Source organism: Embiotoca jacksoni, unplaced genomic scaffold (genome assembly GCF_022577435.1).
Source record: "Embiotoca jacksoni isolate LCO1_2020_lvr unplaced genomic scaffold, fEmbJac1.0.p SCAF_11, whole genome shotgun sequence".
Taxonomy (NCBI): domain Eukaryota; kingdom Metazoa; phylum Chordata; class Actinopteri; family Embiotocidae; genus Embiotoca; species Embiotoca jacksoni.
Genome location: NW_027185241.1, coordinates 6,983,912 through 7,006,765, shown reverse-complemented (window position 1 = coordinate 7,006,765; position 22,854 = coordinate 6,983,912). Strand labels below are relative to the sequence as shown.

At 41.3% G+C, this 22,854-nt stretch overlaps 2 protein-coding genes and 1 long non-coding RNA gene across 3 annotated transcripts in view; 2 read left to right on the top strand and 1 right to left on the bottom strand.

The window, feature by feature from the left end:
• The first annotated feature begins 339 nt into the window (after nucleotides 1–339).
• On the top strand, nucleotides 340–8,252 carry she (Src homology 2 domain containing E). Its single transcript, XM_069142767.1, has 6 exons — nucleotides 340–1,244; nucleotides 1,741–1,867; nucleotides 3,464–3,718; nucleotides 3,959–4,340; nucleotides 6,041–6,160; nucleotides 6,984–8,252. Exons 1-6 carry the CDS (start codon nucleotides 798–800, stop codon nucleotides 7,174–7,176), a joined length of 1,524 nt encoding a protein of 507 aa, XP_068998868.1. The 5' UTR covers nucleotides 340–797; the 3' UTR covers nucleotides 7,177–8,252.
• LOC138194213 (uncharacterized) lies at nucleotides 3,561–12,022 on the bottom strand. Its single transcript, XR_011177912.1, has 3 exons — nucleotides 11,937–12,022; nucleotides 11,200–11,278; nucleotides 3,561–3,677 (listed from the first exon to the last, which is right to left on the bottom strand). It is a non-coding gene; the product is annotated as an uncharacterized lncRNA (long non-coding RNA).
• A 95-nt stretch (nucleotides 12,023–12,117) lies between these two features.
• The window catches only part of chrnb2 (cholinergic receptor, nicotinic, beta 2), a 20,961-nt gene continuing 10,224 nt past the window's right edge, over nucleotides 12,118–22,854 (top strand). Inside the window, exons 1-3 of the mRNA XM_069142765.1 lie at nucleotides 12,118–12,202; nucleotides 21,105–21,250; nucleotides 22,579–22,623. Coding sequence (XP_068998866.1) covers nucleotides 12,145–12,202; nucleotides 21,105–21,250; nucleotides 22,579–22,623 — 249 coding nt within the window. The 5' untranslated portion in view covers nucleotides 12,118–12,144. The remainder of the gene's footprint in view (nucleotides 12,203–21,104; nucleotides 21,251–22,578; nucleotides 22,624–22,854) is intronic.

Sequence of the window (22,854 nt, the reverse complement as noted above, 5' to 3'; positions counted from 1 at the left end):
GGGGCAAAATACAACTCTTCAGTACTTTGAGCTCTTTCTTTGCAAATATTCCCAAGTTGTTACCAATGTAGAAGAGCTGAGCTGATCACATTAATTAATTTGTAGTGGTGGGTACAAGAAAAAACTTCACCTTGTTACAAGTGTAACATGTCACATTCTACATGTTGCTTATTCCCTTGGCATCGGGCTACTGGCGGACAAACTTTGGATGTCTGCATTCAGTTGTCGGACATCCTTATTATGGTAAGACTTGTACTCCGCCCCGTCCACACGGCCCCTCCCCAGAATCCAGCGACATCCCACAGTTTGCGCACATCAACTTTCCTCTCCATCTGAACACTTCGCCTCGTCGACAGACTGGACGCATCATCTCAGGCTCCGGGAATGGGATCTTTACTGGGTTCAAAGAAAAACTTCCAATACTTTCGAGTTTACGCTCTACAGAAGCTACTTTTCAAACTGCAGGGATAGTTGTTACTGCAGGTGCAGGGTGACAGCAACGACAAAGCGCCATTGGCCAATGATCTCCAAGACGCACCAGAAGTTGTATGATTGTCGGAGTTTCAGACGACAGGAATCAGCACGGCTCCGTAAAGTGGGCTCTAATTAATTTGATGAGTCAGATAGCCTTTCCTTACAAAGTTACTTCAACCAAGGTGTAAGCAAAATAAGTGTGCGTAAGGTCGGTTTTGCGCACGGTTCAAAGTTAGTTAGGGGGCGACTAATGCAACAAAGTGTAAGAGATTACAGATTTGTTGACTCTTAAAATCAGTGAGGAGTGTTAATACCTTGCAGCCATGGCAAGATGGTTCAGAGATTTCCCCATCAACCTAAAGAACGGAAATGAACGAGTCCGCTCGGCCTCTGAATCTGGTCCACAAACTCGACACAAACCTTCATTTTCACGGGACAGTTTGAAAGGTAATCAGCGTAAAGATGGAGGAGTAGGGGGCTTATTGGCAGGGCGAAATAGGAAAAATTCGGCTACAGAATTGGGTCGAAACACCGCCGGTACCATTGGGACGGTCTGGGATAGTCTCACACCTGGAAAAAGTCGCAAGAATTCCAAGATCGAGACTGGGGCATCAGATGAGAACCGCCCGGTCAGGACCTCGAGTCTGGCGCAAGCGTACATCAGCAGGATGATCAAAGTGGACAAGCAAGACAAAAACCCCAAAGTCAACGGGAGAAGTGATCAGAAGCTGCCCGAGAACGACAAGGGAAGGCCAGACATTAAAACAACAGTGAGTAACTACACCACAGCTAATGCAAACAACATGCACCAACATTGATTTTCATATTTCATTTGTTTTTTAATCTCAGAAATAAACTAAGTCATACAGAAAGAAACTATTGCAGCATGCAGATTAAAAGTCAATTTACTGTACAGTGCAAAAACCCCAATCTGGTTGTGGGCTTGAAGTCAGTGCTTTCCTTTGTGTTTTCCCTCCCCACCTCAGTTCATAACCCTGTATTTAGTTTCCATAACTCTCAAAAGAATACAATGCAGTTTTACTTCATTGTGTCGGATCAAACAGGCAAACACAATGCACTGACCTCTTTGCACAAGTATTTCCGCTTGCCCCTCCGCCCCCTATTACTTGTCACTCAGTCATGGACACCACAGAAACACACACACACTGAAGTGTCCCACGTCCCTCTCCCTCGATCTGCTCTGTTGTCTCGATATAACAACTGAACAGGTAGCAGGTCAGCATTGTGCTTTTTCCCCTTTTACAGCTGATTATCCTGGAAGACTATGCAGATCCTTTTGATGCAGAGAAAACCAAGGAGCAGAGAGAGGCTGAGAGAGCTGGAGTGAATGACGGTTACATGGAGCCTTATGATGCCCAGGTCATCATCACAGGTGAGATCAGGGTCATCAACTATTTCTGCAATATCTCTTATATTATGGAAACACCAAGGCAGCATTCTGACCGCAGGAATTTCAAACCAGTACCTCTTGACTAACAAAAGTGTTTGACCGTTTTCTCAGATGTTGATTTTGAAAATAAAATATGTTCAAAGCAGATGTAGAAAAGTCAAGTCTCTCAGATAAAAACACATCTTAAGAAAGGGCCAAATCACTGAATTTTGAATGTGGACAAAATTACATGACAAGGATACTCAGTTAAAGAGTAACCTCTGTCAAGACTTTTTACTACCTGACAGGTCTGATTTATATCAGTGTATCATACAACTGAAATAGCTGGACTGCAGTCTGTCTACTGACAACCAAACTTTATTTATTTAAAACACTTTGTATATCACACTTGATAAGCTGAATAAATTATATTTAAGTCAAAAACACTTACAAATCTCAGCTGAGTGTTTTAGCACTTACACTATATCACATTCTTGCTAGATCATTGTAAAGGGACAAACTAGACCCTTAGTCTCACTGCTGACTTCCCTCCCTGCTGGCGGTTGCTATAGTAACAATGTTGTGCAGGGACAATGGGTGCAGCTTCCTCTTCCAGCTTCCTGTCTCCTGCCTCTGTTTCCTTTGCCCCATTCTCTTGATAGGACGTTGGCCCTAGTTCCCCCCTATCCTTCCCCCTCCATCCCATACACACTCACACACATAGACACACATACACCTAATACTTTATGGTCCCATATGTGTAGCAAGAATTCAAGTACCCCCCTCTCCCTTCCCTATAAACCTACAGGTTCCCCCCTTTGGTCTCGCTCAATCACTTCCCAGCAGTCAGGAAGTGGCCTTGTCAGTCAGCCAATCAGCGGCTGTGTTGACCTTTTCTTCCTGTAACTCCATTGTTTGGTCACACAATAGTGGAGACACATAGGCTACCTGTCAGACAGCGAAGAAACACAACAAGTGAAATTCCCGAAAAACAAACAAAAGATATCTATTCAAAGAATACATAATGTATTAGAAATAAACAAACAACCAAAAGAAGAAATGTGCAAATTAGGTTAAAAAAAACAACAAAAAAACCTTTAGTTAATCCCACAGTGAGTGGAAATGTGTGATAAGACAGTATTAATTCATTCCATTAAGCTTGGATGGTTGTGACACGATCTATTTTTGTTGTATACGCCACCTGATAAAGCTGAGTTGGACCTGTTATTTTTTAGATGGCACAAATTTTATGCAAATGAATATTGATTAGCTTGAGAGGGTACCTGATTCTAAAAATCAGCATATTATGCTCATTTTAGGGGATAGCAATTTAGAGAATCTGTTTCATACTGTAACATTTATACATGGAAATTATTTCATGAAAATCTGTGTTGTAAAAAACTCAACCAGAGGGAAGGAACTAGATAGGTAGTTACTTTGCTTAAAGAAGCATATTTAAATAAATTCAACTTGATTGCTGTATGGTTACTTGGAAATAAAGGTAGAAATATGTTCCTTGAACTGTTTATTTCCACATTTGCATGTAACCCTTCATGTCAAAGCTGTAAACTAACTATTCACATGTCCACTCTGCTGTAGAGGTTCGTAGACGGGGCTCCAAAGACCTCCTGAAAGTGTGTGTTCTGTTGGACCGAGGACAGAAGGAGGGGAAGGGTGAAGAGGGAATGCCTCCACCCCCAAATATCTACGACACACCCTATGAAGGCGGACCTCAGGGCGACAGTGAGGGGGTGTGGATCCCTGTCACACGCCCGGAGTCTGATGTCCGTCCGGCTGGGGAGTACGAACTGCCCTGGGAGTGGAGAAAGGAGGACATTGTGAGAGCACTGTCAGGTAGAGAAAAGGAGAGAGGGATGATGGGAACTGTGGGGGTTTAGGGTGTGGAGGAAGGATGCCATGAGTTGTATTTATACAGCTCCCACACACCACAACAATTCTGTATTTGCTTTAGAGTGGAAACAAAACAATCCTTCTGAATTCATTTCCAGAGACATGTTTACTTTGGTAGCTCTGATGGTACTTTGATAGGATTTAATCATGAAAGGTTGATATTGTCTATCCGGCTTCCTTCAGCTCAGTTTGAGGCAGTGGATTGTTCTCTAACTAAAGAGAATGCTTCAACCTTCGGCCGCCAGCAGCAGCAGCCGCAGCAGCAGCAGCAGCAGCAGCCGCAGCCGCAGCAGCAGCAGCACCAACACACCCTGAGGCAGAAGAACTGGAGCCATAAATCACTTATCTCCTCTTCTCCATCATCTTCCTCTTCCCCCTCATTTCCATCCTCTCCTATTCTCAAACTCTCCCCTCTTACACCACCATCTCCTTCCTTCCCCACCCTCAAGCACTCACCTTCTTCCAGCCCAACTAAACTTTCCCCTCCGTCGCCTACCTCCCTGAGTGCCCCACTGGATGGGGATGTAGCCAAAATGGACCCCAGCCTGCCGCTGGAGAAGCAGAGGTAAGGAGGAAGAAGACTTGAAAGGAGGAGTGAAACAGTGCATGTGAGAGACCTTTGAATTTCAGTGAATGAAAGAAAAGAATGCACATTTCACAGGATTGAGCAAAAAACTAGCAAAAAAATGTCCAACAAGCCAAAAAAATTGATGACAACATGCTGATATCAAGGTCATTGGATCAAAGAAAAGTACATACTAAAAGTGTAACATTACAAATGTAATACTAAAAAGATAAGAGTTGCAAAAAAAACACAGGATTCACAAATAATAAAAATTAAAAACACTTATGATTAGGTGGTGACAAAATATGACGTGAGGTAAATTGAAAACAGTTGCTAGAAAATAACATGTGAATGGAAGGAGGAACCTCCATTTCATCAACACACTTTGAAATTTGCATATATCTTGACAATAATAACAACTTATTTGGTAGAATTAAGAAGTAGCACAATAAAGTCAAGATGGGTTCCAATCCAGTCTGGAAAATAGCCATAGGACAGTCTAAAGCTGTTCATGTTCCTTTATGTATTAGTCTTTTGATAGACTTGTGACCTACCTTTCACCCCCCCACATGCCAGAATAGCAACTATAGCACCCACTGCCATAACCTTGAACAGGATTAGTGGATGGAGGGAATTAAACAAATGAGATGCGGGTTGAAACATTTGGTCTCCCTTATCTCATGCCTGTGTATTGTTAGTCCTTATCGAAATTAACCACGTTTCTCAAAAACTCTGCAGAGTAAAGTTCACGTCTTATCTGCTTTCTGCGTTGCTCTGCTCTGCATTTGTTATCAAAGAATAAGCCGACACATTTTTCAAAAAAGCTTTATTTTTCTTCCTTGAGTTTTTACCCCCACTGGCTGCCATTGTAGAGAACGGAGCCCTCCTCAGTTTTGGCTAAAAATCAAATTGTCTTTGTAAAAGTCATGAAGCAATCAAGCAAATTTACTTCAACATCGTCTCTGATGACTCCCAATGTCAAATAAAGTACAAGCTCCCGGTTTTCTCTGCCAAATTCTGATATATAATAAATTACACATGGCACTGTGAAAAGTGGAATTGGGTATTTGTTACCAGGAGCAGGAGCCAGCAGCAGCCATTAAGCACACACTTATGATTAGGTGGTGAAGATAAATGCTGGCAGAAGGGTGCAACCTTGAGGTGAGGCTTGACTGAACAGACAGAAGAGAGTCCTCATTTTATTAAATAAGGTCTTGCTTTTTAGATGGGACTTGTGGAGAACGCGCTCACAGCCTGTTACCATTTGTTCCTCTAATGTTGTGGTTGAATGTCATGTATTTTGCCTCCCAGCAGCAGGGCCTGTTTATATATGGCTCTTGCCTACAGCCAGTGTCAGCACCACCTTGTGTGCAAACAGGCCTCTTCACACTCTGCCACATACATTTTGTTTGGTCCTTTTTTTTAAATTTTTTTTTTAATCTCTTTGACCACTCAAGTTGCCCTTTGACATTGTTAACTCATTCCATTTGCAACGTATACCTGTCCGTTTAATTTACAATGACTCTTGTCGGTCTGTTTCGTCCCTCCTGTCAGTCTTACTTTTTTTTCTCTGTCACAATGTTATTGTATATCATTTGACATCTGACTTAACTCCATATGTCACTGTGCTATATGTCAGTTATCTGATGCCTCTGCATCTCCCTCCTCCCCCTCTCCCTTCACTCCATCGCCTCTCCAAGCTGGTACCATGGCAGTGTGAGTCGGCAGCAGGCTGAGGCTCAGCTGCAGCGCTGCAGGGAAGCCAGCTTCTTGGTGAGAGACAGCGAATCAGGGACCAGCAAATACTCCATCGGTCTGAAGTGAGTGCGCGGATGTGTATGCAGTGCATGCACTTTATGGTATATAATGCAGCATGTACATACAGTAATTGTGTACTTTTCTCAAAGCTGATTGGCAGTGGTGATAATGGCAAATATTATGCTTGAAAATCAAATACACTTTTGTGATTGTCTTTATTTAATTGTGCTATGTGTTTCCATTTGTTGATTTAGACACTCCACACTGCCCTGTCTCAAAATTTACATTAGCATGGCACATCTATCCTATGTTAAGCTGTGTATTTTAAGGAGGCTCTCATTTTCCATTAAAAGTACCCAGTTGTTGCTGCTCACAGACTTTGAATCTAACACTGATTTAGCCTGATTTGAGTTATTTTCCCCTTGGAGATTAATAAAGTAACTACCTACTTACCTACCTACCTACCTGCCTACCTACCTATTTTGGAGGCATTAAGGAGAAACAATAGCTGCTACTGTAACAGTAACGCCAAAGGTGTTAATGCATGAGAATGTGTCATTTGTACAGTAAACACTTCCAAAAAGCGTGCCAGGAACAGGTTCTCGAGGATAAAGGCTGAAATCCCATGGTGCCATCGTGTGTATGTGTGTGTGTATATGTGTGTGTTCATGCGCTTGAGTGCACATTTGTTGTACGCTGCTCATTCATTTGAGAGTCCACATCATTAACCCCATTTACACATCCACTGAACTCAGAGAATACACAGCCTCATTTGGGGAGAGATAATGTTTCCATTTTCCAGCAGCATCTGCGGTTGTGACTTCTGCTTGCAAAGATATGTACATGATTTTATACTGTGTCTTTCTCTCTGTCTTGTTCTATTAGGACCAGTCAAAGTTGTGTGCACATCATCGTGGCCCAGACTAAGAGCAATAAGAGCTTGGGCTACACACTGGATCAGATTAGCTGTGTCTTCTCCAGTATCCCTGAGCTGGTCTACCATTACTGCACACACAGACTGCCTTTCACTGGAGCGGAGCACATGACCCTGCAGCATCCTGTGTCCAGGCCACATTGAACATGCATAATGAACAGACACAAACACATATGTGCCAACGCAAGCTGACACATTTAGACACAAATGCACACAGACACTGTTAACACGTGTACTCACAAACTCAAAGATATACTGCTTTGGACTGACTTGTGTAGTTCCCTAATATGTTTATATCGCCTCCATGCGCTACCTAGTGGTCAAAATCAGACACTACAATAGATTGAACTCATTGTTTAAGTGCTGTTTCCAGTCTAAAACAAAGAACACAACAATGCATACACACACACACACACACACACACACACACACACACACATTTGCACACATCCTCTACTGAATGTATGTGTAGTTACTGGAGAGCCACCCCATCCTCCACTGCCTGGCATACAGTATTTGCCTCATTGTTTTAGTCTCTACAGACAATATGCAGTACCATGCACATCAAATTGATTGCTATGATACCTAAAATGATCCACATGAAGCACTGAATTTACTATAACCAATATTTGAAGTGGGCTTCAAATGAGGCTTATAACTTTCTCACGAGATGAGCTCACGCAAAAGGTGCTGACGTCATCAGTTAGCTGCACGCCATTCAGTTAGGCTCGTTGTGTACAATCGATACACCTGATTGGAGTATATTCACTCATCCATCTGACATGTCAATCAGCCTATTGATCTATCCTGAAAATTGGGCTCATTTGCCAACCGCTTTGTCTGTCAAGAGAAAGAGCTTTATTGATTAGATGATTAAGGCTAGTGTAGTGGGAGGGGTCTTATGAAATTACAGTAGCCAGTCAGCAAAATTGTTTTAGTGTTCGTAAGTGTGCAAATAAATATGTGAATAGTGGGTCCATTTTCAATGTAGTTTAAAAATAAAGCCTTTATGACTGTAAAGCTATCTTTCTTCATTGTGGATGAACTGATGTGTTTTAACCTACAAATGTAATGTACCTGTGCATCTATGCTACATATATGAAGTGACTGCTGGACATTGTCGGATTTTTTAATTTTTTTTTACATCAATCTCAACAACTTGAGCTGTTTATTACTGTTGTAAAACATTTATTCAGAAAATAAAGTTCAATGCATTCTTATGGACGCAAAGCAGTGTTATTAATAGACATGCCGGCAGCAAAATTCAAAGCAGGGTTCAAGAAAAGAGGCAATGTGACAGAGATGGCAAGCTAACCAGAGGAAATCTGTTGGCTTTTCTTTTGTAGCTGTAAAACCATTGACCTGAGTGTGAAATCAATTACAGTCACACACAAACAAATTTGTAGTAAAGAAATACTGACTAACCCGAGCACACACACACAAATTGCATACATACACAAGAGTGCACACAAATAGCATTTAGTCACACAATCGCAAAGATGGTGTATTTAAATCCTTGCCAACATGCACACATGAAGCTACTCACAAAATAGCGAGGAGCTTTTTAATGATGCATGGAAGCGTGCATTTGTGGTGAGATATGTCTTACCAGTAAACACCAGCGTGCTGGCCTGCAAGAGCATTTCTTACAGAGAAAGAGAGAGAGAGAGTGTGTGTGTGTGTGTGTGTGTGTGTGTGTGTGTGTGCATGACTGCGTATGCAAGCGTGAATGTGTGCACCCATGTGTGCACCGTGGTGTGTGTGTGTGTGTGTGTGTGTGTGTGTGTGTGTGTGTGTGTGTGTGTGTGTGTGTGTGTGTGTGTGTGTGTGTGTGTGTGAGAGCGAGAGAGTCAGAATTTTTCTGTTCAGGGATTACCAGGTTGCCATGGTGATTAGTTAGAGTGAGGTAGGGCCATCTCTACGGGGAGTGATTTGAGGGAGGAGAGAAAGGCTGCAATATAAAAAGAGCTATGAATAATTGTAGCCATAGTAGCAATGTAGGTCCCCCACAGAATAGCCTGCTTGGTTTGTGAATGGGAAGATGCAACATGTAATGTCAGAGCAGAGCCAGAAAAAAAAAAAAAAAAAGTAAGTCACTCCTTTTACTGTCAGCTCCCAAAGCACTTTTTGCAGGGCTTTATTGACCGCACCACACCTCTTCTGAGGGTCAAAGTGCGCGATCGACTTCAGAACAAATACACGTCTTCCTTGAAGACACTTCAGCCAGGCAGATGCTCACTTTTGCAAGGGCTTGAACTGAGGCTTTCCGGTTGAAGAGCCATCCTTAGTCTTGGCTATCCTCCTACCCACCGTGTCACAAATGGCAATGTTACACAACATGAGACACCACTAACTATCACCCCTCCTTCCATCCGTGTGATCTATTGTGGTTAGTCCTCTATGTTCTCTTAATTAAATCACAAACTAGGTCAAAACAAACTACAGGCCCGCGGTGCTGGACATATGATTCTTACAGTGCTTGTCAGTCTGTGTTTGGGAAGGTTGCACTCTGTACTCATCCAGACTAAAATCTTAAACGCTCATTTGAATTTCCTTGGTCTTGGATAACATCATTGTGCAGTGAAAACCCTGCATCTCAAATTTTGAGGATATTCACTTCTTTTTTTAATAACCTGAAGGAATATATGTCGCTTTTATAAGGAAAAAAGGATCCTACTTCTTAAACAATTACAAAATAAAAACTGCAGTATCGGATAACTGTCACCCGACTGAAAACAGAGTTGTTTTCATAGCTCATGAGGAGCTGACAAATCATTAGGAGCTACATTTCACAGAACAGCGATGATATGCATAATTTCTAACATCTGCGCTCTGGATATGAGCTTATAAAGTATCAGTGGTGGAATTCAAATCCTTACTTTAAGTAGAAATACCAACACAAAACTGCTGCCTCCCAAATGTTACATAAGATATTAAAAAAGCATTACAAGAAAAATATATTCAGAGAAGAGTATCACATGTTAAATGCCTAATTATGGAAAAATGACAGTGTTATATCACTATTCATTGATTGTGGTGCATAAACAGCATTTTAATGAAGTAACTGGTCAAGGTGGTAATAATTTTAACATAATTTTAATTATTTTTTGGATAATAAATCAAAGGTTTTAAACCTCAGTCTGCAAATACAGCTGTTGACTAAATGTAAATGTACAATAGTCTCCTGTGACGGGTGCCAAAGGAAAGTAGCATAAACTGGAAAGTACCTCAACATTATATTAGTACAGCGTCACCTTCCTCTACTGTTACTGATCATTTCTTTGAGTTTGTTGAGTCTTACTTTGTTATTCGGTCTCTGATTCATAGGTCAGATTTGTATGCTGCATTTCCCAGTTATGACAGAACCACAGGAAGTAACTGCAGCCACTGGAAGACAGAATGATGGCAGGACAGGAAGGGACAGAGGAAAGAGAGACAGAGAGCGAGAGAGATTAAGAGAGAGAGAGCGGGAGCGTGAGGGGGTGTTAGGGGAAGACAAGCACTCGTGGGGGTCCCAGCTTTTAAATAATTCAGAGAGAGACTCACAGCACTCAGTGCAGAGGAGGAGCACTGTCAGGTCAGCTCATTCACTGCAGAGAAGAGGTAGAGAGGGGGAAAGGAGAGGACTGTACAGAGAGAGGGAGGGAAGAAGAGTGTATAAAGATAGCATGTGAGAGGGAGACATTCCTGTGGAAGGAATTGCCTGTGTGTGCATGCATAGACGTTTGTGTACGTGTGTGTGTGTGTGTGTGTGTATTTATGCATAAGTGTGAGCGTGAGTGTGTTGTGTGCAAGCTGCGCATGTGTGTACTCCTTTGTGTGTGTGTCAGTGATGAAAATAGACAAAATGAAGGAGAAACAGGTCGCTTCCTCCTGGAGCTTTCTGGTTTCTCTCAGTCACCACGGCAACCGCCTCCTCCCTCCATTCTGCACTCATGTTTACTTTGTTTATTTGTCCTCCCTCCCTCCCTCCTTCTCTCCCTCCCACCCACCCACCCACGCTCTTTTGTATCACCTCCTCTCCCTCCCTCATGCTTTTTACGTCATGTACCCCTCTTTTTTTGCTCCTTCCCCTTCGCCCTTCATCATCCAAATCCGTTATCATCGTTGTGCGTTTCTCAGCTCTGACTTTTCTGGCTACACCCGTAACTCTCTCCCCCTACCTACCTGTTCTTTCCTTCTTCCCCATCTTTCTGCGTATCTCCTGTTTGACTTTGTAATGGGGATCAGAGGTCACTTCGGTGGCCTACGGGAAGAAACAGACATATAAATAAGTGGCAGAAAGGGAAAAATAGGAAGAAAGCTCATTGGAGAAGAACAGACATGACACAAACCCTCCAGCTTTTAGAGGGTCACGGTTGTTCGCAGAATAATTAGGCTCAGGTAGTCCTGAAAAGAAAGGGTGTGAGGTTATATTAAGTGGGCACAGATGTGAGGTGTGTCAGATGGAACCAGGACGTGGAGATTCACACCATGGCACAAAGCTGTCGAATATTTGGAATGATAAACGTTGAAATCTTGAGTGACTTCCATAAATATATTTAAAATGTCCTCATGGTTGATTCATAAAAAATACGCTTTCACAAATATTCGGCCTCAGGCTAATAGTAATGATAAATCAGATAGAGATGAAAGACGCCATAAGTTTGACAAGGTCACAGTAAAGTCAGTATTGGACACCCTGTACGTGACTAACAGTGCTTAATATTACATGGTGGTGTGTGACTTGCGCGGGGAAGACTGGCATCGCTTGCTGTAATGTGGAGCCTCTGAGGTATGCCACATCCTCCCCTCCCTGCTCCGCCGCGCGCCCCGCGCCCCGCCCCCGCCTCTCCAGCGCGTCGCATCGCTGAGCGGCGTTCAGCACGGACAACCAGCACCGCACAACCCAGCGCACAGCTTACCTGGCTCCGCCGAAAAATTTGTTTTTCCCCCCCTCATCGGGCGAATAAGTGCGGACGGACGGAAAGCCCTGACTTCACCATGCCAGGTAGAGAGTGAGGGGAGGTTTGGGTCGTGAGGAGGAGGGGAGTAACACTGCGGGTGTGCTTGGGGTGGCCTCTCCATCCCGGTGAACACCTTACCGGGCTCGGAGCGCGCTCGGACGCACGTATGATGATGGACGGCTGCCCGCCGCTGCTGCTGCTGGCTCTCCTCGCCATTGCGGGAGGTGAGTACTTTGTCCATTTAATGACTCCATCGATGCGCTTTTGTGTGCATCATCACCTTATAGGGCCAAAAGCACCGCGCGTCCGTGCTTTCAGGGGTTCGGAATAAGGTTTCTTTTAAAGTATTGAGGGAGTGCGAGTAAAAACAAAAGGAGTGGTTAGATGCTGAGGAGAGGTAGTGGTGGAGAAAATGACTCTTTCATTGCTGTGTCACCATCTTTCTCACAGCAGCAGCGAGCGCGACGGAATGATGTAGTGGAGAAATATTACCCACTCCATATCGGCTATGCGCACCTAAGACATATTAGCAAATGCAAAAGCTAACAGAGTTCGCATTGTAGGATTAAAACCTATAAGAGATCGTTAAATTTAAGGTTCTGTTGTACATAATATAACGTGTTTCGAGACTTCACTTTATAAAGTAACACATGTGGTATTGTATCACAATATTGCCGTAGTAAGGCAGTTCATTTTATGGTTTTGCGGGGATAAATCGTATTTAGGCAGCACAGTATAGTACATATTAAAACCTTTAAATGCAGCTTAAACTGTGGTTGCTGTTTCATTTTTGAACTTGAATTACATTGTAAGAAATAGCACACACAGCAGATCTTTGTCAACCAGCAAAAACATTAACCTCCCGCTAAAGAAAAAGTCGGAGCCATTTCTATCACGAGTTATTATTTTCTCTCTAAATATCAGAGAGAGAGAGCAAAATGGTGTGATCACTCACTTAACTCTCTCTCTCATTAACACCGAGGTCCTGCATTGAGTAGGCAGGTTAATGAGAGGCATTTTGAGCTAAAACAACTTCTACATCCTGTCATCAAAGGATAAATGATGTGTCATCCAGCAGTACAGGAAAAGCCTTCTGTCTCTGCATAACAGCCTGACAGATAAACCATCTTTTGCTCTCCTGGAGGACAAGCACTGAGTAAATAAGTCTTATTTACGGCATGGTTGTTGTAGTGAATTTGGAGGGAATGAGGTATGTGTTAAGTGTGATCTATCAGGGTGTTTGAACATATTTTACTTCTGTAAGTTGGCTCTAATGTGGTGTTGGTTTCCACAGCTGATTGGCTGAGTTACGACAGCCTGAAGATTTTCAACCAAATCTATAATAGTGACAGGGCAGAGGCCAGCTCAGTGCCTCCCAGCAAAAAAGACTGTTTGTCGCTGCCTGTGTAGCAGCACACACAACAGACTAAAACACCTCTGTCCACACACTCACCCACCCACCCACACACACACACACACACACACACACACACACACACACACACACACACACACACACACACACACACACACACACACACACACACACACACACACACACACACACACACACAGAAGGAGGTTTACACCAAGTTGTTCATCACACCACGTCCAGAAGCAAGATCAAATACTTTGACCTGCATTAACCTGTCACTTATCACTTCAATCATTGGCTCCAGACAACCTTTGCAAAAACATGGACACACACACACACACACACACACACACACACACACACACACACACACACACACACACACACACACATACACACACACACACACACACACACTATATTAATAGTAATATACAAATATTTTAAAAAAGAAGCTTAATATTTCAAGTAGTAAATACAAAGTGTTTTACACAAATAAAAACAGATACAAAACCAAAATGAATAAATAAAATATATCAAAAATATGAACTGTACAGAAGTAAAACTTATATAATTCAAAAGGCTACGGCCTATTTATAGAACAGTTCAAATTAAAGGAAATAAAAGAATGTCAGCGAAAATAAAATGCACTAAAAGTACAAATAAATCTAATAAAATATCAAATGTTACAAGAAGGTGTTCAGTTTGTGAAGCTGTTGTGAAGTTGCATAATATTTAGCTTTGTTTTTTTTATTGTTCCCTGAGTTCATTCAGAGGTACTAAAAGAGAAAACGCTGCCAACATGAAATATCACTTTAAGGAACCTCATAAGCAGTGGAGTACTAATGAGTCATCGTCCCTTAAGGGAGTGAATCTGATTAGCATCATCCTCCGAGACCATAAACTCTGTCTACACACAAGCAGACGCAAACACATGTTTGAAGAAATGCTCCCAACGCGCACATGGTCTCACACACACACACACACACACACACACACACACACACACACACACACACACCTGAAGAATGAGCTTATATTAACACATTTTAGAGATTCCCTACAAAAAACTAGCAAACCACATTATTATATAATGTGCTTAGAAAACACAACATAAGCTTAACTGGAGACTGAGATGTCATCTTATACACTCTCATTTATTCATGATGACCCCTGCTGGGATGCAGCCTTCTAACATTCATATCACATTCATATATAGCAAGAGTAGAAGAGACATGTTTGGGAATTCACGCGTCTCTCCGATGCAACATAATCCAGCGTCAGAGTAAATAATGGGGGGGATCAAATGAGAAGAAGAAAAGTGGTAACTTTACACCTCCAGAGCCGCAACATTACTTTCTTACATAAGGCATCCACACACACACACACACACACACACACACACACACACACACACACACACACACACACACACACACACACACACGTCCACAGGGGAGTCTCATATTCAGCGGCTGTGCAAGGACGTTCAAGGACATTTCACCACCTGTCTTAGAGACTGTCGTGAAGATGTGGCCGTCCCGTTGTGTAAGGAGGATGTCTCTTGTCATGTCCCCAGCAGACCGTGCATAATAGACATGTCTGTGGTGCTGAGTTGACCTGATGCAGGGGTTACTGGATATGGAGCACGTTGTGCGACAGTCTCCTCAACCGAGGGCGTAACGTGTACTTAAAATAGTTTTACTACAACACTTTTATTGTCTGTATCTTGAAAAATATCATCCATGTCCTCCGCTCTATGAATGCACTTAGTGAACATCAACTAATCATCACCTTGGCAGTGCTTTGCTCTAGAAAGTTCTGCTCAGTCACAGTTTAGGCTGTCATCACTTTTCTGCTGCACCGTTCCAGCTCTCTGATTGTTCCAGTATCTCAACCTGCATAACTACAACCCTCCTATTCTCTTTCTGTCACTTTTGGTCTGTATCTTGCTTGCCTATTTTTTCCATCTCTATCTCCTTGGCCTGACTCCCAAAACTCAGCAGCAACAGGATCAGATCAGCGGGTTGGGGGGCAGCATCTGTGATCAGAATTGCACAGCAGATTCACAACAGGGGCCTGTATTTGTATACAAGAACGTGCGTGATTCCATGTGTAAAACTGTGTGCTCTCGTGTACTTTGAACAAGATTGTGTGTGTGTGTGTGTGTGTGTGTGTGTGTGTGTGTGTGTGTGTGTGTGTGTGTGTGTGTGTGTGAATGAGTATAGCAGTAGTAGCAGCACAAAGCAGTGTGGCCCTGGAGATTAGAGGAAAGCAAAGGGAGAGCACAGAGGTTCAATAGAAACTTACGCAGCAGAGAAGAAAAGGCTGATAAAAGACAATTGGAAAATTAAGAGTTTTAATTTTGACTTTGTTAAAAGAGGGAAAAAAAACGTACAACAGACTTACATCAAGCGAAGGCTGTGTTTATGTTGCGCTGATACAGCTGTTTATAGATGCGTATTCGAGATAACGCATATATTTTATATAGATGAAATCACAGACTATAAAAGATACAACTTTTTTTTATCATGAGTCTTGCAGAAATAATATGACATCTAAAATCCCTGATAAACTACAATAGAACCAGAGAAAATATATACGTATCAAGAAAAAGTCATGATTTTGTAGAGAGAGTGAAAATATATGTTTTTAAGGATCTTGATCAGGCCTTCAACAAGATAAGGGGAAAAAGTCCAAAATGTTATCCAGACTGTATTGCAGTCAGACCTCCTCCTCCTATCTCTTCATGAGCACATATTGGCTGCAGGTTCTGACCCGGTGAAAACATGGCCTCAGGATTTATGAGTGGCCAAAGGATAGCACAAATAATAGCAGCTAAGAAAGGCGTAATGCAGTTCAAGTGATGTGTTTTATTGGCCATCCCTGAAATACCGAGGCCATACCCTGTCATCCAACAGTTCAGTTCATTGCACTGTAAACAATAATAATAAAAAAATCATAGGTTCTCGCGGTGAAACTTTCTTTAGTCATTTAAATCATTTTAACATTTTCTCCTAAAAATTTCCCTTGATGTGAATTCAAACTTTGGTAAAACACTTTCCACTGTTCGGCACAGTGACAATATGGTCTGTTTAGCCCCAGTGCTTTATAAAGACCCTTAATCTCATATACCTCAAAACATTTTCAAAATTAAGAAGCTATTTTTAATTGCTGCAGCTTTACAGAAAATGAAATGATCTAGCTTGATAAATTTGGCATTATATACTGTAGATGTAATTCTATATTTCTATTTATGTTTGAACAACGTTTGGACCCACAATATGCATCTGTTATAAAGAGCCTGTCAAAGCATCAGTGGAGAAAACATTTATGGCCTCTTTATATGTAGAACACTAACTATAAAACTAAGTATCAGCTATTAGGATATTATACACCGATAAAAGATATTTAGTGATAAATTCATCAACAAACAAATAAGTTGCTGCAATGATCAGTGCTCATGTGCTAATATTTATCAGGCCAGCAACTATCTAATTATTAATGGACCTATAAAATAAAATAGGGAAAAATTTACCCTGCAATTTCCCAAAGCTCAATGTGCCTTTCAAACAGTCCAAAACCCAAATATATTAGTGATGTAACGCAGACAGAAGCAGCAAATCCTTACATTTAAACAGCTGCAGTCATTGATCAATACTATATTGTGATCGAATAATAATCAACTATCTCTCATCTCTGCTCTAAAATAAACTTTTAGGCTATAATGCAACGCTGAAAGAATATGTGAAAGCTCTTTTTTTAAATTCCTTTTTAAAAACTGTCTGTATTCTTACATATTTATCTAAATGTCCATGTTTTGATTTGACTATTTATTTAATTTGGTGTTGTTTCATGTAAAAGTTTCTGTGTGTGATTTATTCAGTTACATTACATTTTTCATCCATGACTTTGTCTTTGCAATAGACGGCACTTTTCAATTTCTGAAAACATAATGCAAAGTTTGCCTTTACAAAAGAGCTTCATGACTAAATTGTTTAATTCGTTTAAAGGAGATGCTTTTCTATGTAGAGAATTACTTGCAAAGTTGAGGTAGGTGAATAAAACATGTTAGTTGCATTGCTGTAGAAAGTACACCTTCTTCGGTTACAACAGCACAAACTCAACTGGCCATACTTCTCTTTACAGTGGAGGTTAGTGAGCCAATAAAGCTTCCGCTCCCAGTTAGTCCACAGTGGGATGGTTTTGTTTTTGGAGTGCTATAATATTGCAGCTGGATGGAAGATCAATATTAATATCTCAGCTCTATGGCCACTATACAGCCAATTGGGTCTTGCCAGTAGATCAATGGATCTCTCCATTATTGATTTAAGAATATTTCAGCATAAAAGGTCCCAGCTGCAGCCAAAAAGCCTCTTTGGCACTCTGCAGAAAGAAGAGCAGAAAGCGACCCAACTTCCCCTCCAACCTTTTCTCGTTTGTGAATGACCTGTATAAATAGAGATCATCCCTGTAAAAGTCTTAGTGGGATAATTTAATTTAGCGCTCGCTTTGCCCTCATTTTCCCCACGTTTGTCTTTACAATGAGTATGTACTCTGGCCTCTAAGTAGTGTTGTAAATTACAAAAAATAGATGCTTTCAAATGTAACATATGATCAAACAAGTTATTGTCAGCACCGATTTGAGCAAAAACACAAATAAGGCCTCCAGACTCTCCGAGATCCATCAGCATGTTGATGTCAATGTCTGTCTGAGGGAAGAGAGGAGAAAGCAATGGAGCCGCGAAGCAATCAAACACGGTGAACATGGCTACCATCTTGTCTGTTCTGGTGCTGTGTCACTGAAATGTGTATGTGTGCGCACGTTTGCATGTGCATGGCGGTGTGTAACTTTCCTCACTCTAGGGTCTAATGGGGAGCCCTGCTGAAATATTCATAGTGTCACATTAAGTTTGCAATATTTGCACCGGAAAACAACCAGAATACAACCTGAGCTACCAGCAACATTACAACCACTCAGCTCAGCCTTTGGCATGAGAGTTGTATGTGAAGACGCAGAGACAGATAGAGAGAGAGACATCAGTCTCGTTTAGAGGCATTAAGCGCTGAAGACGTACAGCCGAGTTAACATGTTTGTGCAGCAATCAGGTTATAGTGTGGATATTTTTGTAGTCTTGTTCTTGAGATAAGAAAACTTAGAATAGACAAAAGCTTTCCGTTTGGCTTTCTAATTTGACTCAGTGCTGAAAAATATTAGTCTAGACTTTCATCCTGAGACCATGCAAATACCGAACTATAAATAAGCAAAACTAAAAAAGACTCAGAGTGGAAACGTATAAGCTAAGACTGCACATATCTCAACATTTGTTTTAACAGAAAATTTAAATGAGACTTGTAATATTCAAATAAGTGCAGTATTTCACATAGAAACGTTAAGTCATTTAGTTGAAAAAAAATAATACCCGCAACTGTTACCAGATCGACCCAAAAAACACTTGTTCCTCATGGCGGGCAAAGACACTGAATCCTTTGCATTTAATCAACTGAATCGGTTTGGCCTTGGACTTTGTGTTGGCTCCTTATAAAGTTGGTCTTAATTCAGTGGTATTTGACTAAGAGTCTAAGAGAATTTTCTGTAAGATGTAAAGCAAATATAATTGCTTTTCTTACAAACTAACACACATCAAGTCTGATGAGATCATGAATTTACCATTTAGAAAGGAGCACAGCTGACAGAAATGTGGCTGTTTCCTGCTACCTCATTGTTGAAGTAACCTGTATTGGCTTCCTGTCTCATCCAACTGTGTTATTGCCTTGTGCTTTGGAGAATAATATACATTACTCATATGGTTCAGACACAGACAGTAATGCTTATTTCCCTCATGAATATGTGCTCACAAAGAGACACGTATAAACACGCTAGCCTGCACTCAATAAAGAACCAGAGTGCTACACACATGTGCTGACAGGATGTGTATTGACGATGCCAGATTAGTGAGGGAAAGGGCAATAAATGGACAGTGGCTGTCAGCGACAGAGAGATGGAGATAGCAGGATGGACTGAGGGAGGGAGACAATCAGGGGAGTGGGAAGAAGATACGGGCAGACTGTGATGATGGAAGGACGGAGAAAGCCTAAAAGAAAATGTGATGGCAGAGAAAGAGCAGGAGATTAAAAAAGGAGGGGGGAGGGAAGGGGGGGGGTGTTGGCGAGAAATTGTGTGTTGAATTCACAGGGTAGGAACAAAGTCCTCATTGATCTAGAGACCGTGGCTATCATTCCTGTTCAGTAAACACAGCAGCGCTACAGGGCAAGAGGGAGGGAGGAGGAAGGTGAAGCTCAAGGGAGACATCGAGGGGGGGAGGACAGAGTGTCAGAGAGGAGCTCAGAAACGTGAACATCCACAAGTACAGTGGAAAAAAAAAAAAAATCTGTTTTGTACATTGCTTTAGTTTCCATTTCTATTTTTTAATTGCATTTACCTCTATGTATTTATCTATGCGAGTCTCGTCCTTTTGTAGATCATACATTTCTCTGCAACTAAATATTATTTAAATTGATGATTAATCTGAAAGATTAAGATGACTGGATACAAGCAGAAAATCCTTACGCTTGAAACCAGAGATTGTTTTGTATTTTTCGGTAATAAATGACTTGTAGACAAATTTTCATCAGATTCACTCATCGGTTACTCTATTTATTGTTTCAGCGATGTTTACTGAATACTATTTGGTCTAAATGAATTCAATATCATGTCAGTTTTTTTGCGGATGTTTTAGCATGACCAGTATTGTATTGCATTTAGATTGTTGTCTATTTAAATCTTATTTGTATAATTGAAATGTTTTTATTGCCTGTTAAAAGTTTTCATCTCAAGATACTTTCTTTAAATGTTGAAGAAAAACGTACTGGTTGTTGTGCTGATGTTTGTTTTCCTTCACCGTTAATAGCCTCTAAAAGAACATGACAACATTGGTAGCATGTTTAACAGTCAGCAGCCTGTATTTATCTTTAGGGGGAAAGTGTGAGGGAATTATGAGAGAGAAAGGATGCAGCCCAGGAGCGAGCAGATGCCAGAGACACAGAGAATGAGGAAGGAAGTAGGAGGTGCAGCACAGTTGTTTTTCTTCTATGCATCGTGTCTCTCAGTAAAAAAATAAATAAATAAATAAAATCCCTTCCTGTGTGTGGTGTCGTCGACCACTCACACAGATACACTACAGTCTGCTACAGATGGATGGATGGAGGACAGCAGGGAGTGCGGGATGGAGGGAAGACAGGGGAAGGGAAGTGAGAGATGGAGTGAAAATAACCCAAAGCTACAAAAGACTGGCAGTTGGGGAGAGGTGCAACACAGCAGAGGGGAATAGATAGAGACAGAGCAGCAGCACAAAGAGAGTGATAGAGACAGAAAAGATAGCGATAGAGACATACAGACTGGTTGACTCATTCTTATGATGTCAGATCTTGTAAGAAGTGTGTATCGAGCTGTGCTGACGTGCTCCAGCCGGCAGTGATGAGTAATGCCATGGTTCAAAGGCTCTGCATTCTCAATTCACATGGATAGCCATGCAGCTTTCAATGCTGGCAGTGAGGACAGTGGCCAAACAGAGGAACTCAACAGTCCCACTGACTCCGTGCTCTTGTGTGTTTGTGCCATATATCTGATATGATAAATGGTTGTTTTTTTTAAATAATGCCAGGAGAGACACAGATGGCTGCAACATTTTTTCCCCCTCCTGATAGAGGTAGATGATGATGATGATGATGATAATGTGTTCTCATTATAGGCAGCCTTGGGGCAGACACAGAGGAGCGGTTGGTGGAGCATCTCCTAAACCCAGCCCACTACAACAAACTGATCCGTCCTGCGACTAATGGCTCTGAGCTGGTTACTGTGCAGCTGATGGTGTCATTGGCCCAACTCATAAGTGTGGTGAGTATGCATGTGTCTGAGCCTGAATATGTTTGCACGATTCTATATGATACTCAACACTGCAATTGGATTACACATAAATGATTATACTAACTGTTTGCAAGATATTTTATAAGGTGAAAAAAATGCACTTATTTTGACTTTTGCTGTTTTTGCTGGAAATGTAAAATTTGCTTGTATGCATTTCTTGACCATGGAAAAATGATCTGTTGTCAGATCACAAAGAATGTTCATATGGTATTTATATGGAACAATCATGAGTGACATAAGAAGTCAGTACCATGGCTGACCATTTCTATTTCAGGACTGCAGTGACACTTGGACACTCAAAAACTCAGATTAAGACAGCCAGGGTTTCATACTCCACAAACCTAATGAAGGAGGTTCTATATTGAGCTGCAGCTCGAGCTGCAGGCGAGTGGCAGAGGGGTGGGTGGAGATAGAGTATTTATAAATTGTCATGTTCTGAATGAAGACAAAGATATAAAGTTACATCTACACCATTTTAACTAGGATTTAGGGATGGCAAAGGAAATTTCAAATCAATCTGATAATAATTTTGTCCATTTGGTCATTAATAGCATTTTGTAAAATGTTTCCAACAGGCAAACCAGCAGTAGAGAAAGAAGTGTTAAATAATACAAGCGATTAAATTCAAATTAATACTATTCTCGGACAAGTAAAAGGTCCTGAGTTCAGTAATATGTAAATTGCATTCTAATGTTGTAGGTGGCTGCAATAGAGCTAATTTTACTTACTTTATATACTGTTGGGTCATTTTATTTAATGAATAACAATGCATTGCATTTATATGATCATTATAGTATCTGCGAGGTAAGACACTCAACTTCAGTGCACTCACAATTGTGCATATACTGTAAGTATTTACTTGAGTAAATATACTTGTTACTATTCACCCCCGTAAAAAAGCTCAAAACAAAGAGTAAAATAACTGCTGCCTTAAAATGCTCCACTGAAGCACATTAGTTTACCTTTGATTACGTTAAAGGGCCACATCACTGATTTTACACACCGATTGTTTTATTCATTATGACGGTGCTACCTCACATGTAAAAGCAGTTGTATAATGCCTTCTACAGCTCAGGAGGAGCCCTGTCTGAGCCTGAGAAACAAGTCTGAGAAATTCATCATCAGACTTGAAGACTTACAATTTTATAAAACTTGTACATGGAGTTTAAAAAACATTTACAAATCAAGATATCTCGGCCTCACTGTATCTACTTTATACCATTAATTAAGAGTCTGTCACTCACACAGAAGTGCTGATACGAAATTCAAGTTTTTAATGTTTGTATTCTTCTACGCAGCATGAAAGAGAACAGGTGATGACCACCAATGTCTGGCTAACACAGGTGAGACTTCCCACCGATCAACTCATCTCACCATCGCACCATATCAAACTGTCCCACAGAGAAAGAGAAATGCAGGGGAGGGGAGTTAAATATGAGATTTTTGGATGTTTTCATTTGAGCTTTCACAGTGTCACAGCGAGGTCACCGAAAGTGACTCACAAACCGAGAGCAACTTGGATGGTCGTCATAAATGTGACTTCCACACGCACACACTGAATAATCCTCTCTCTA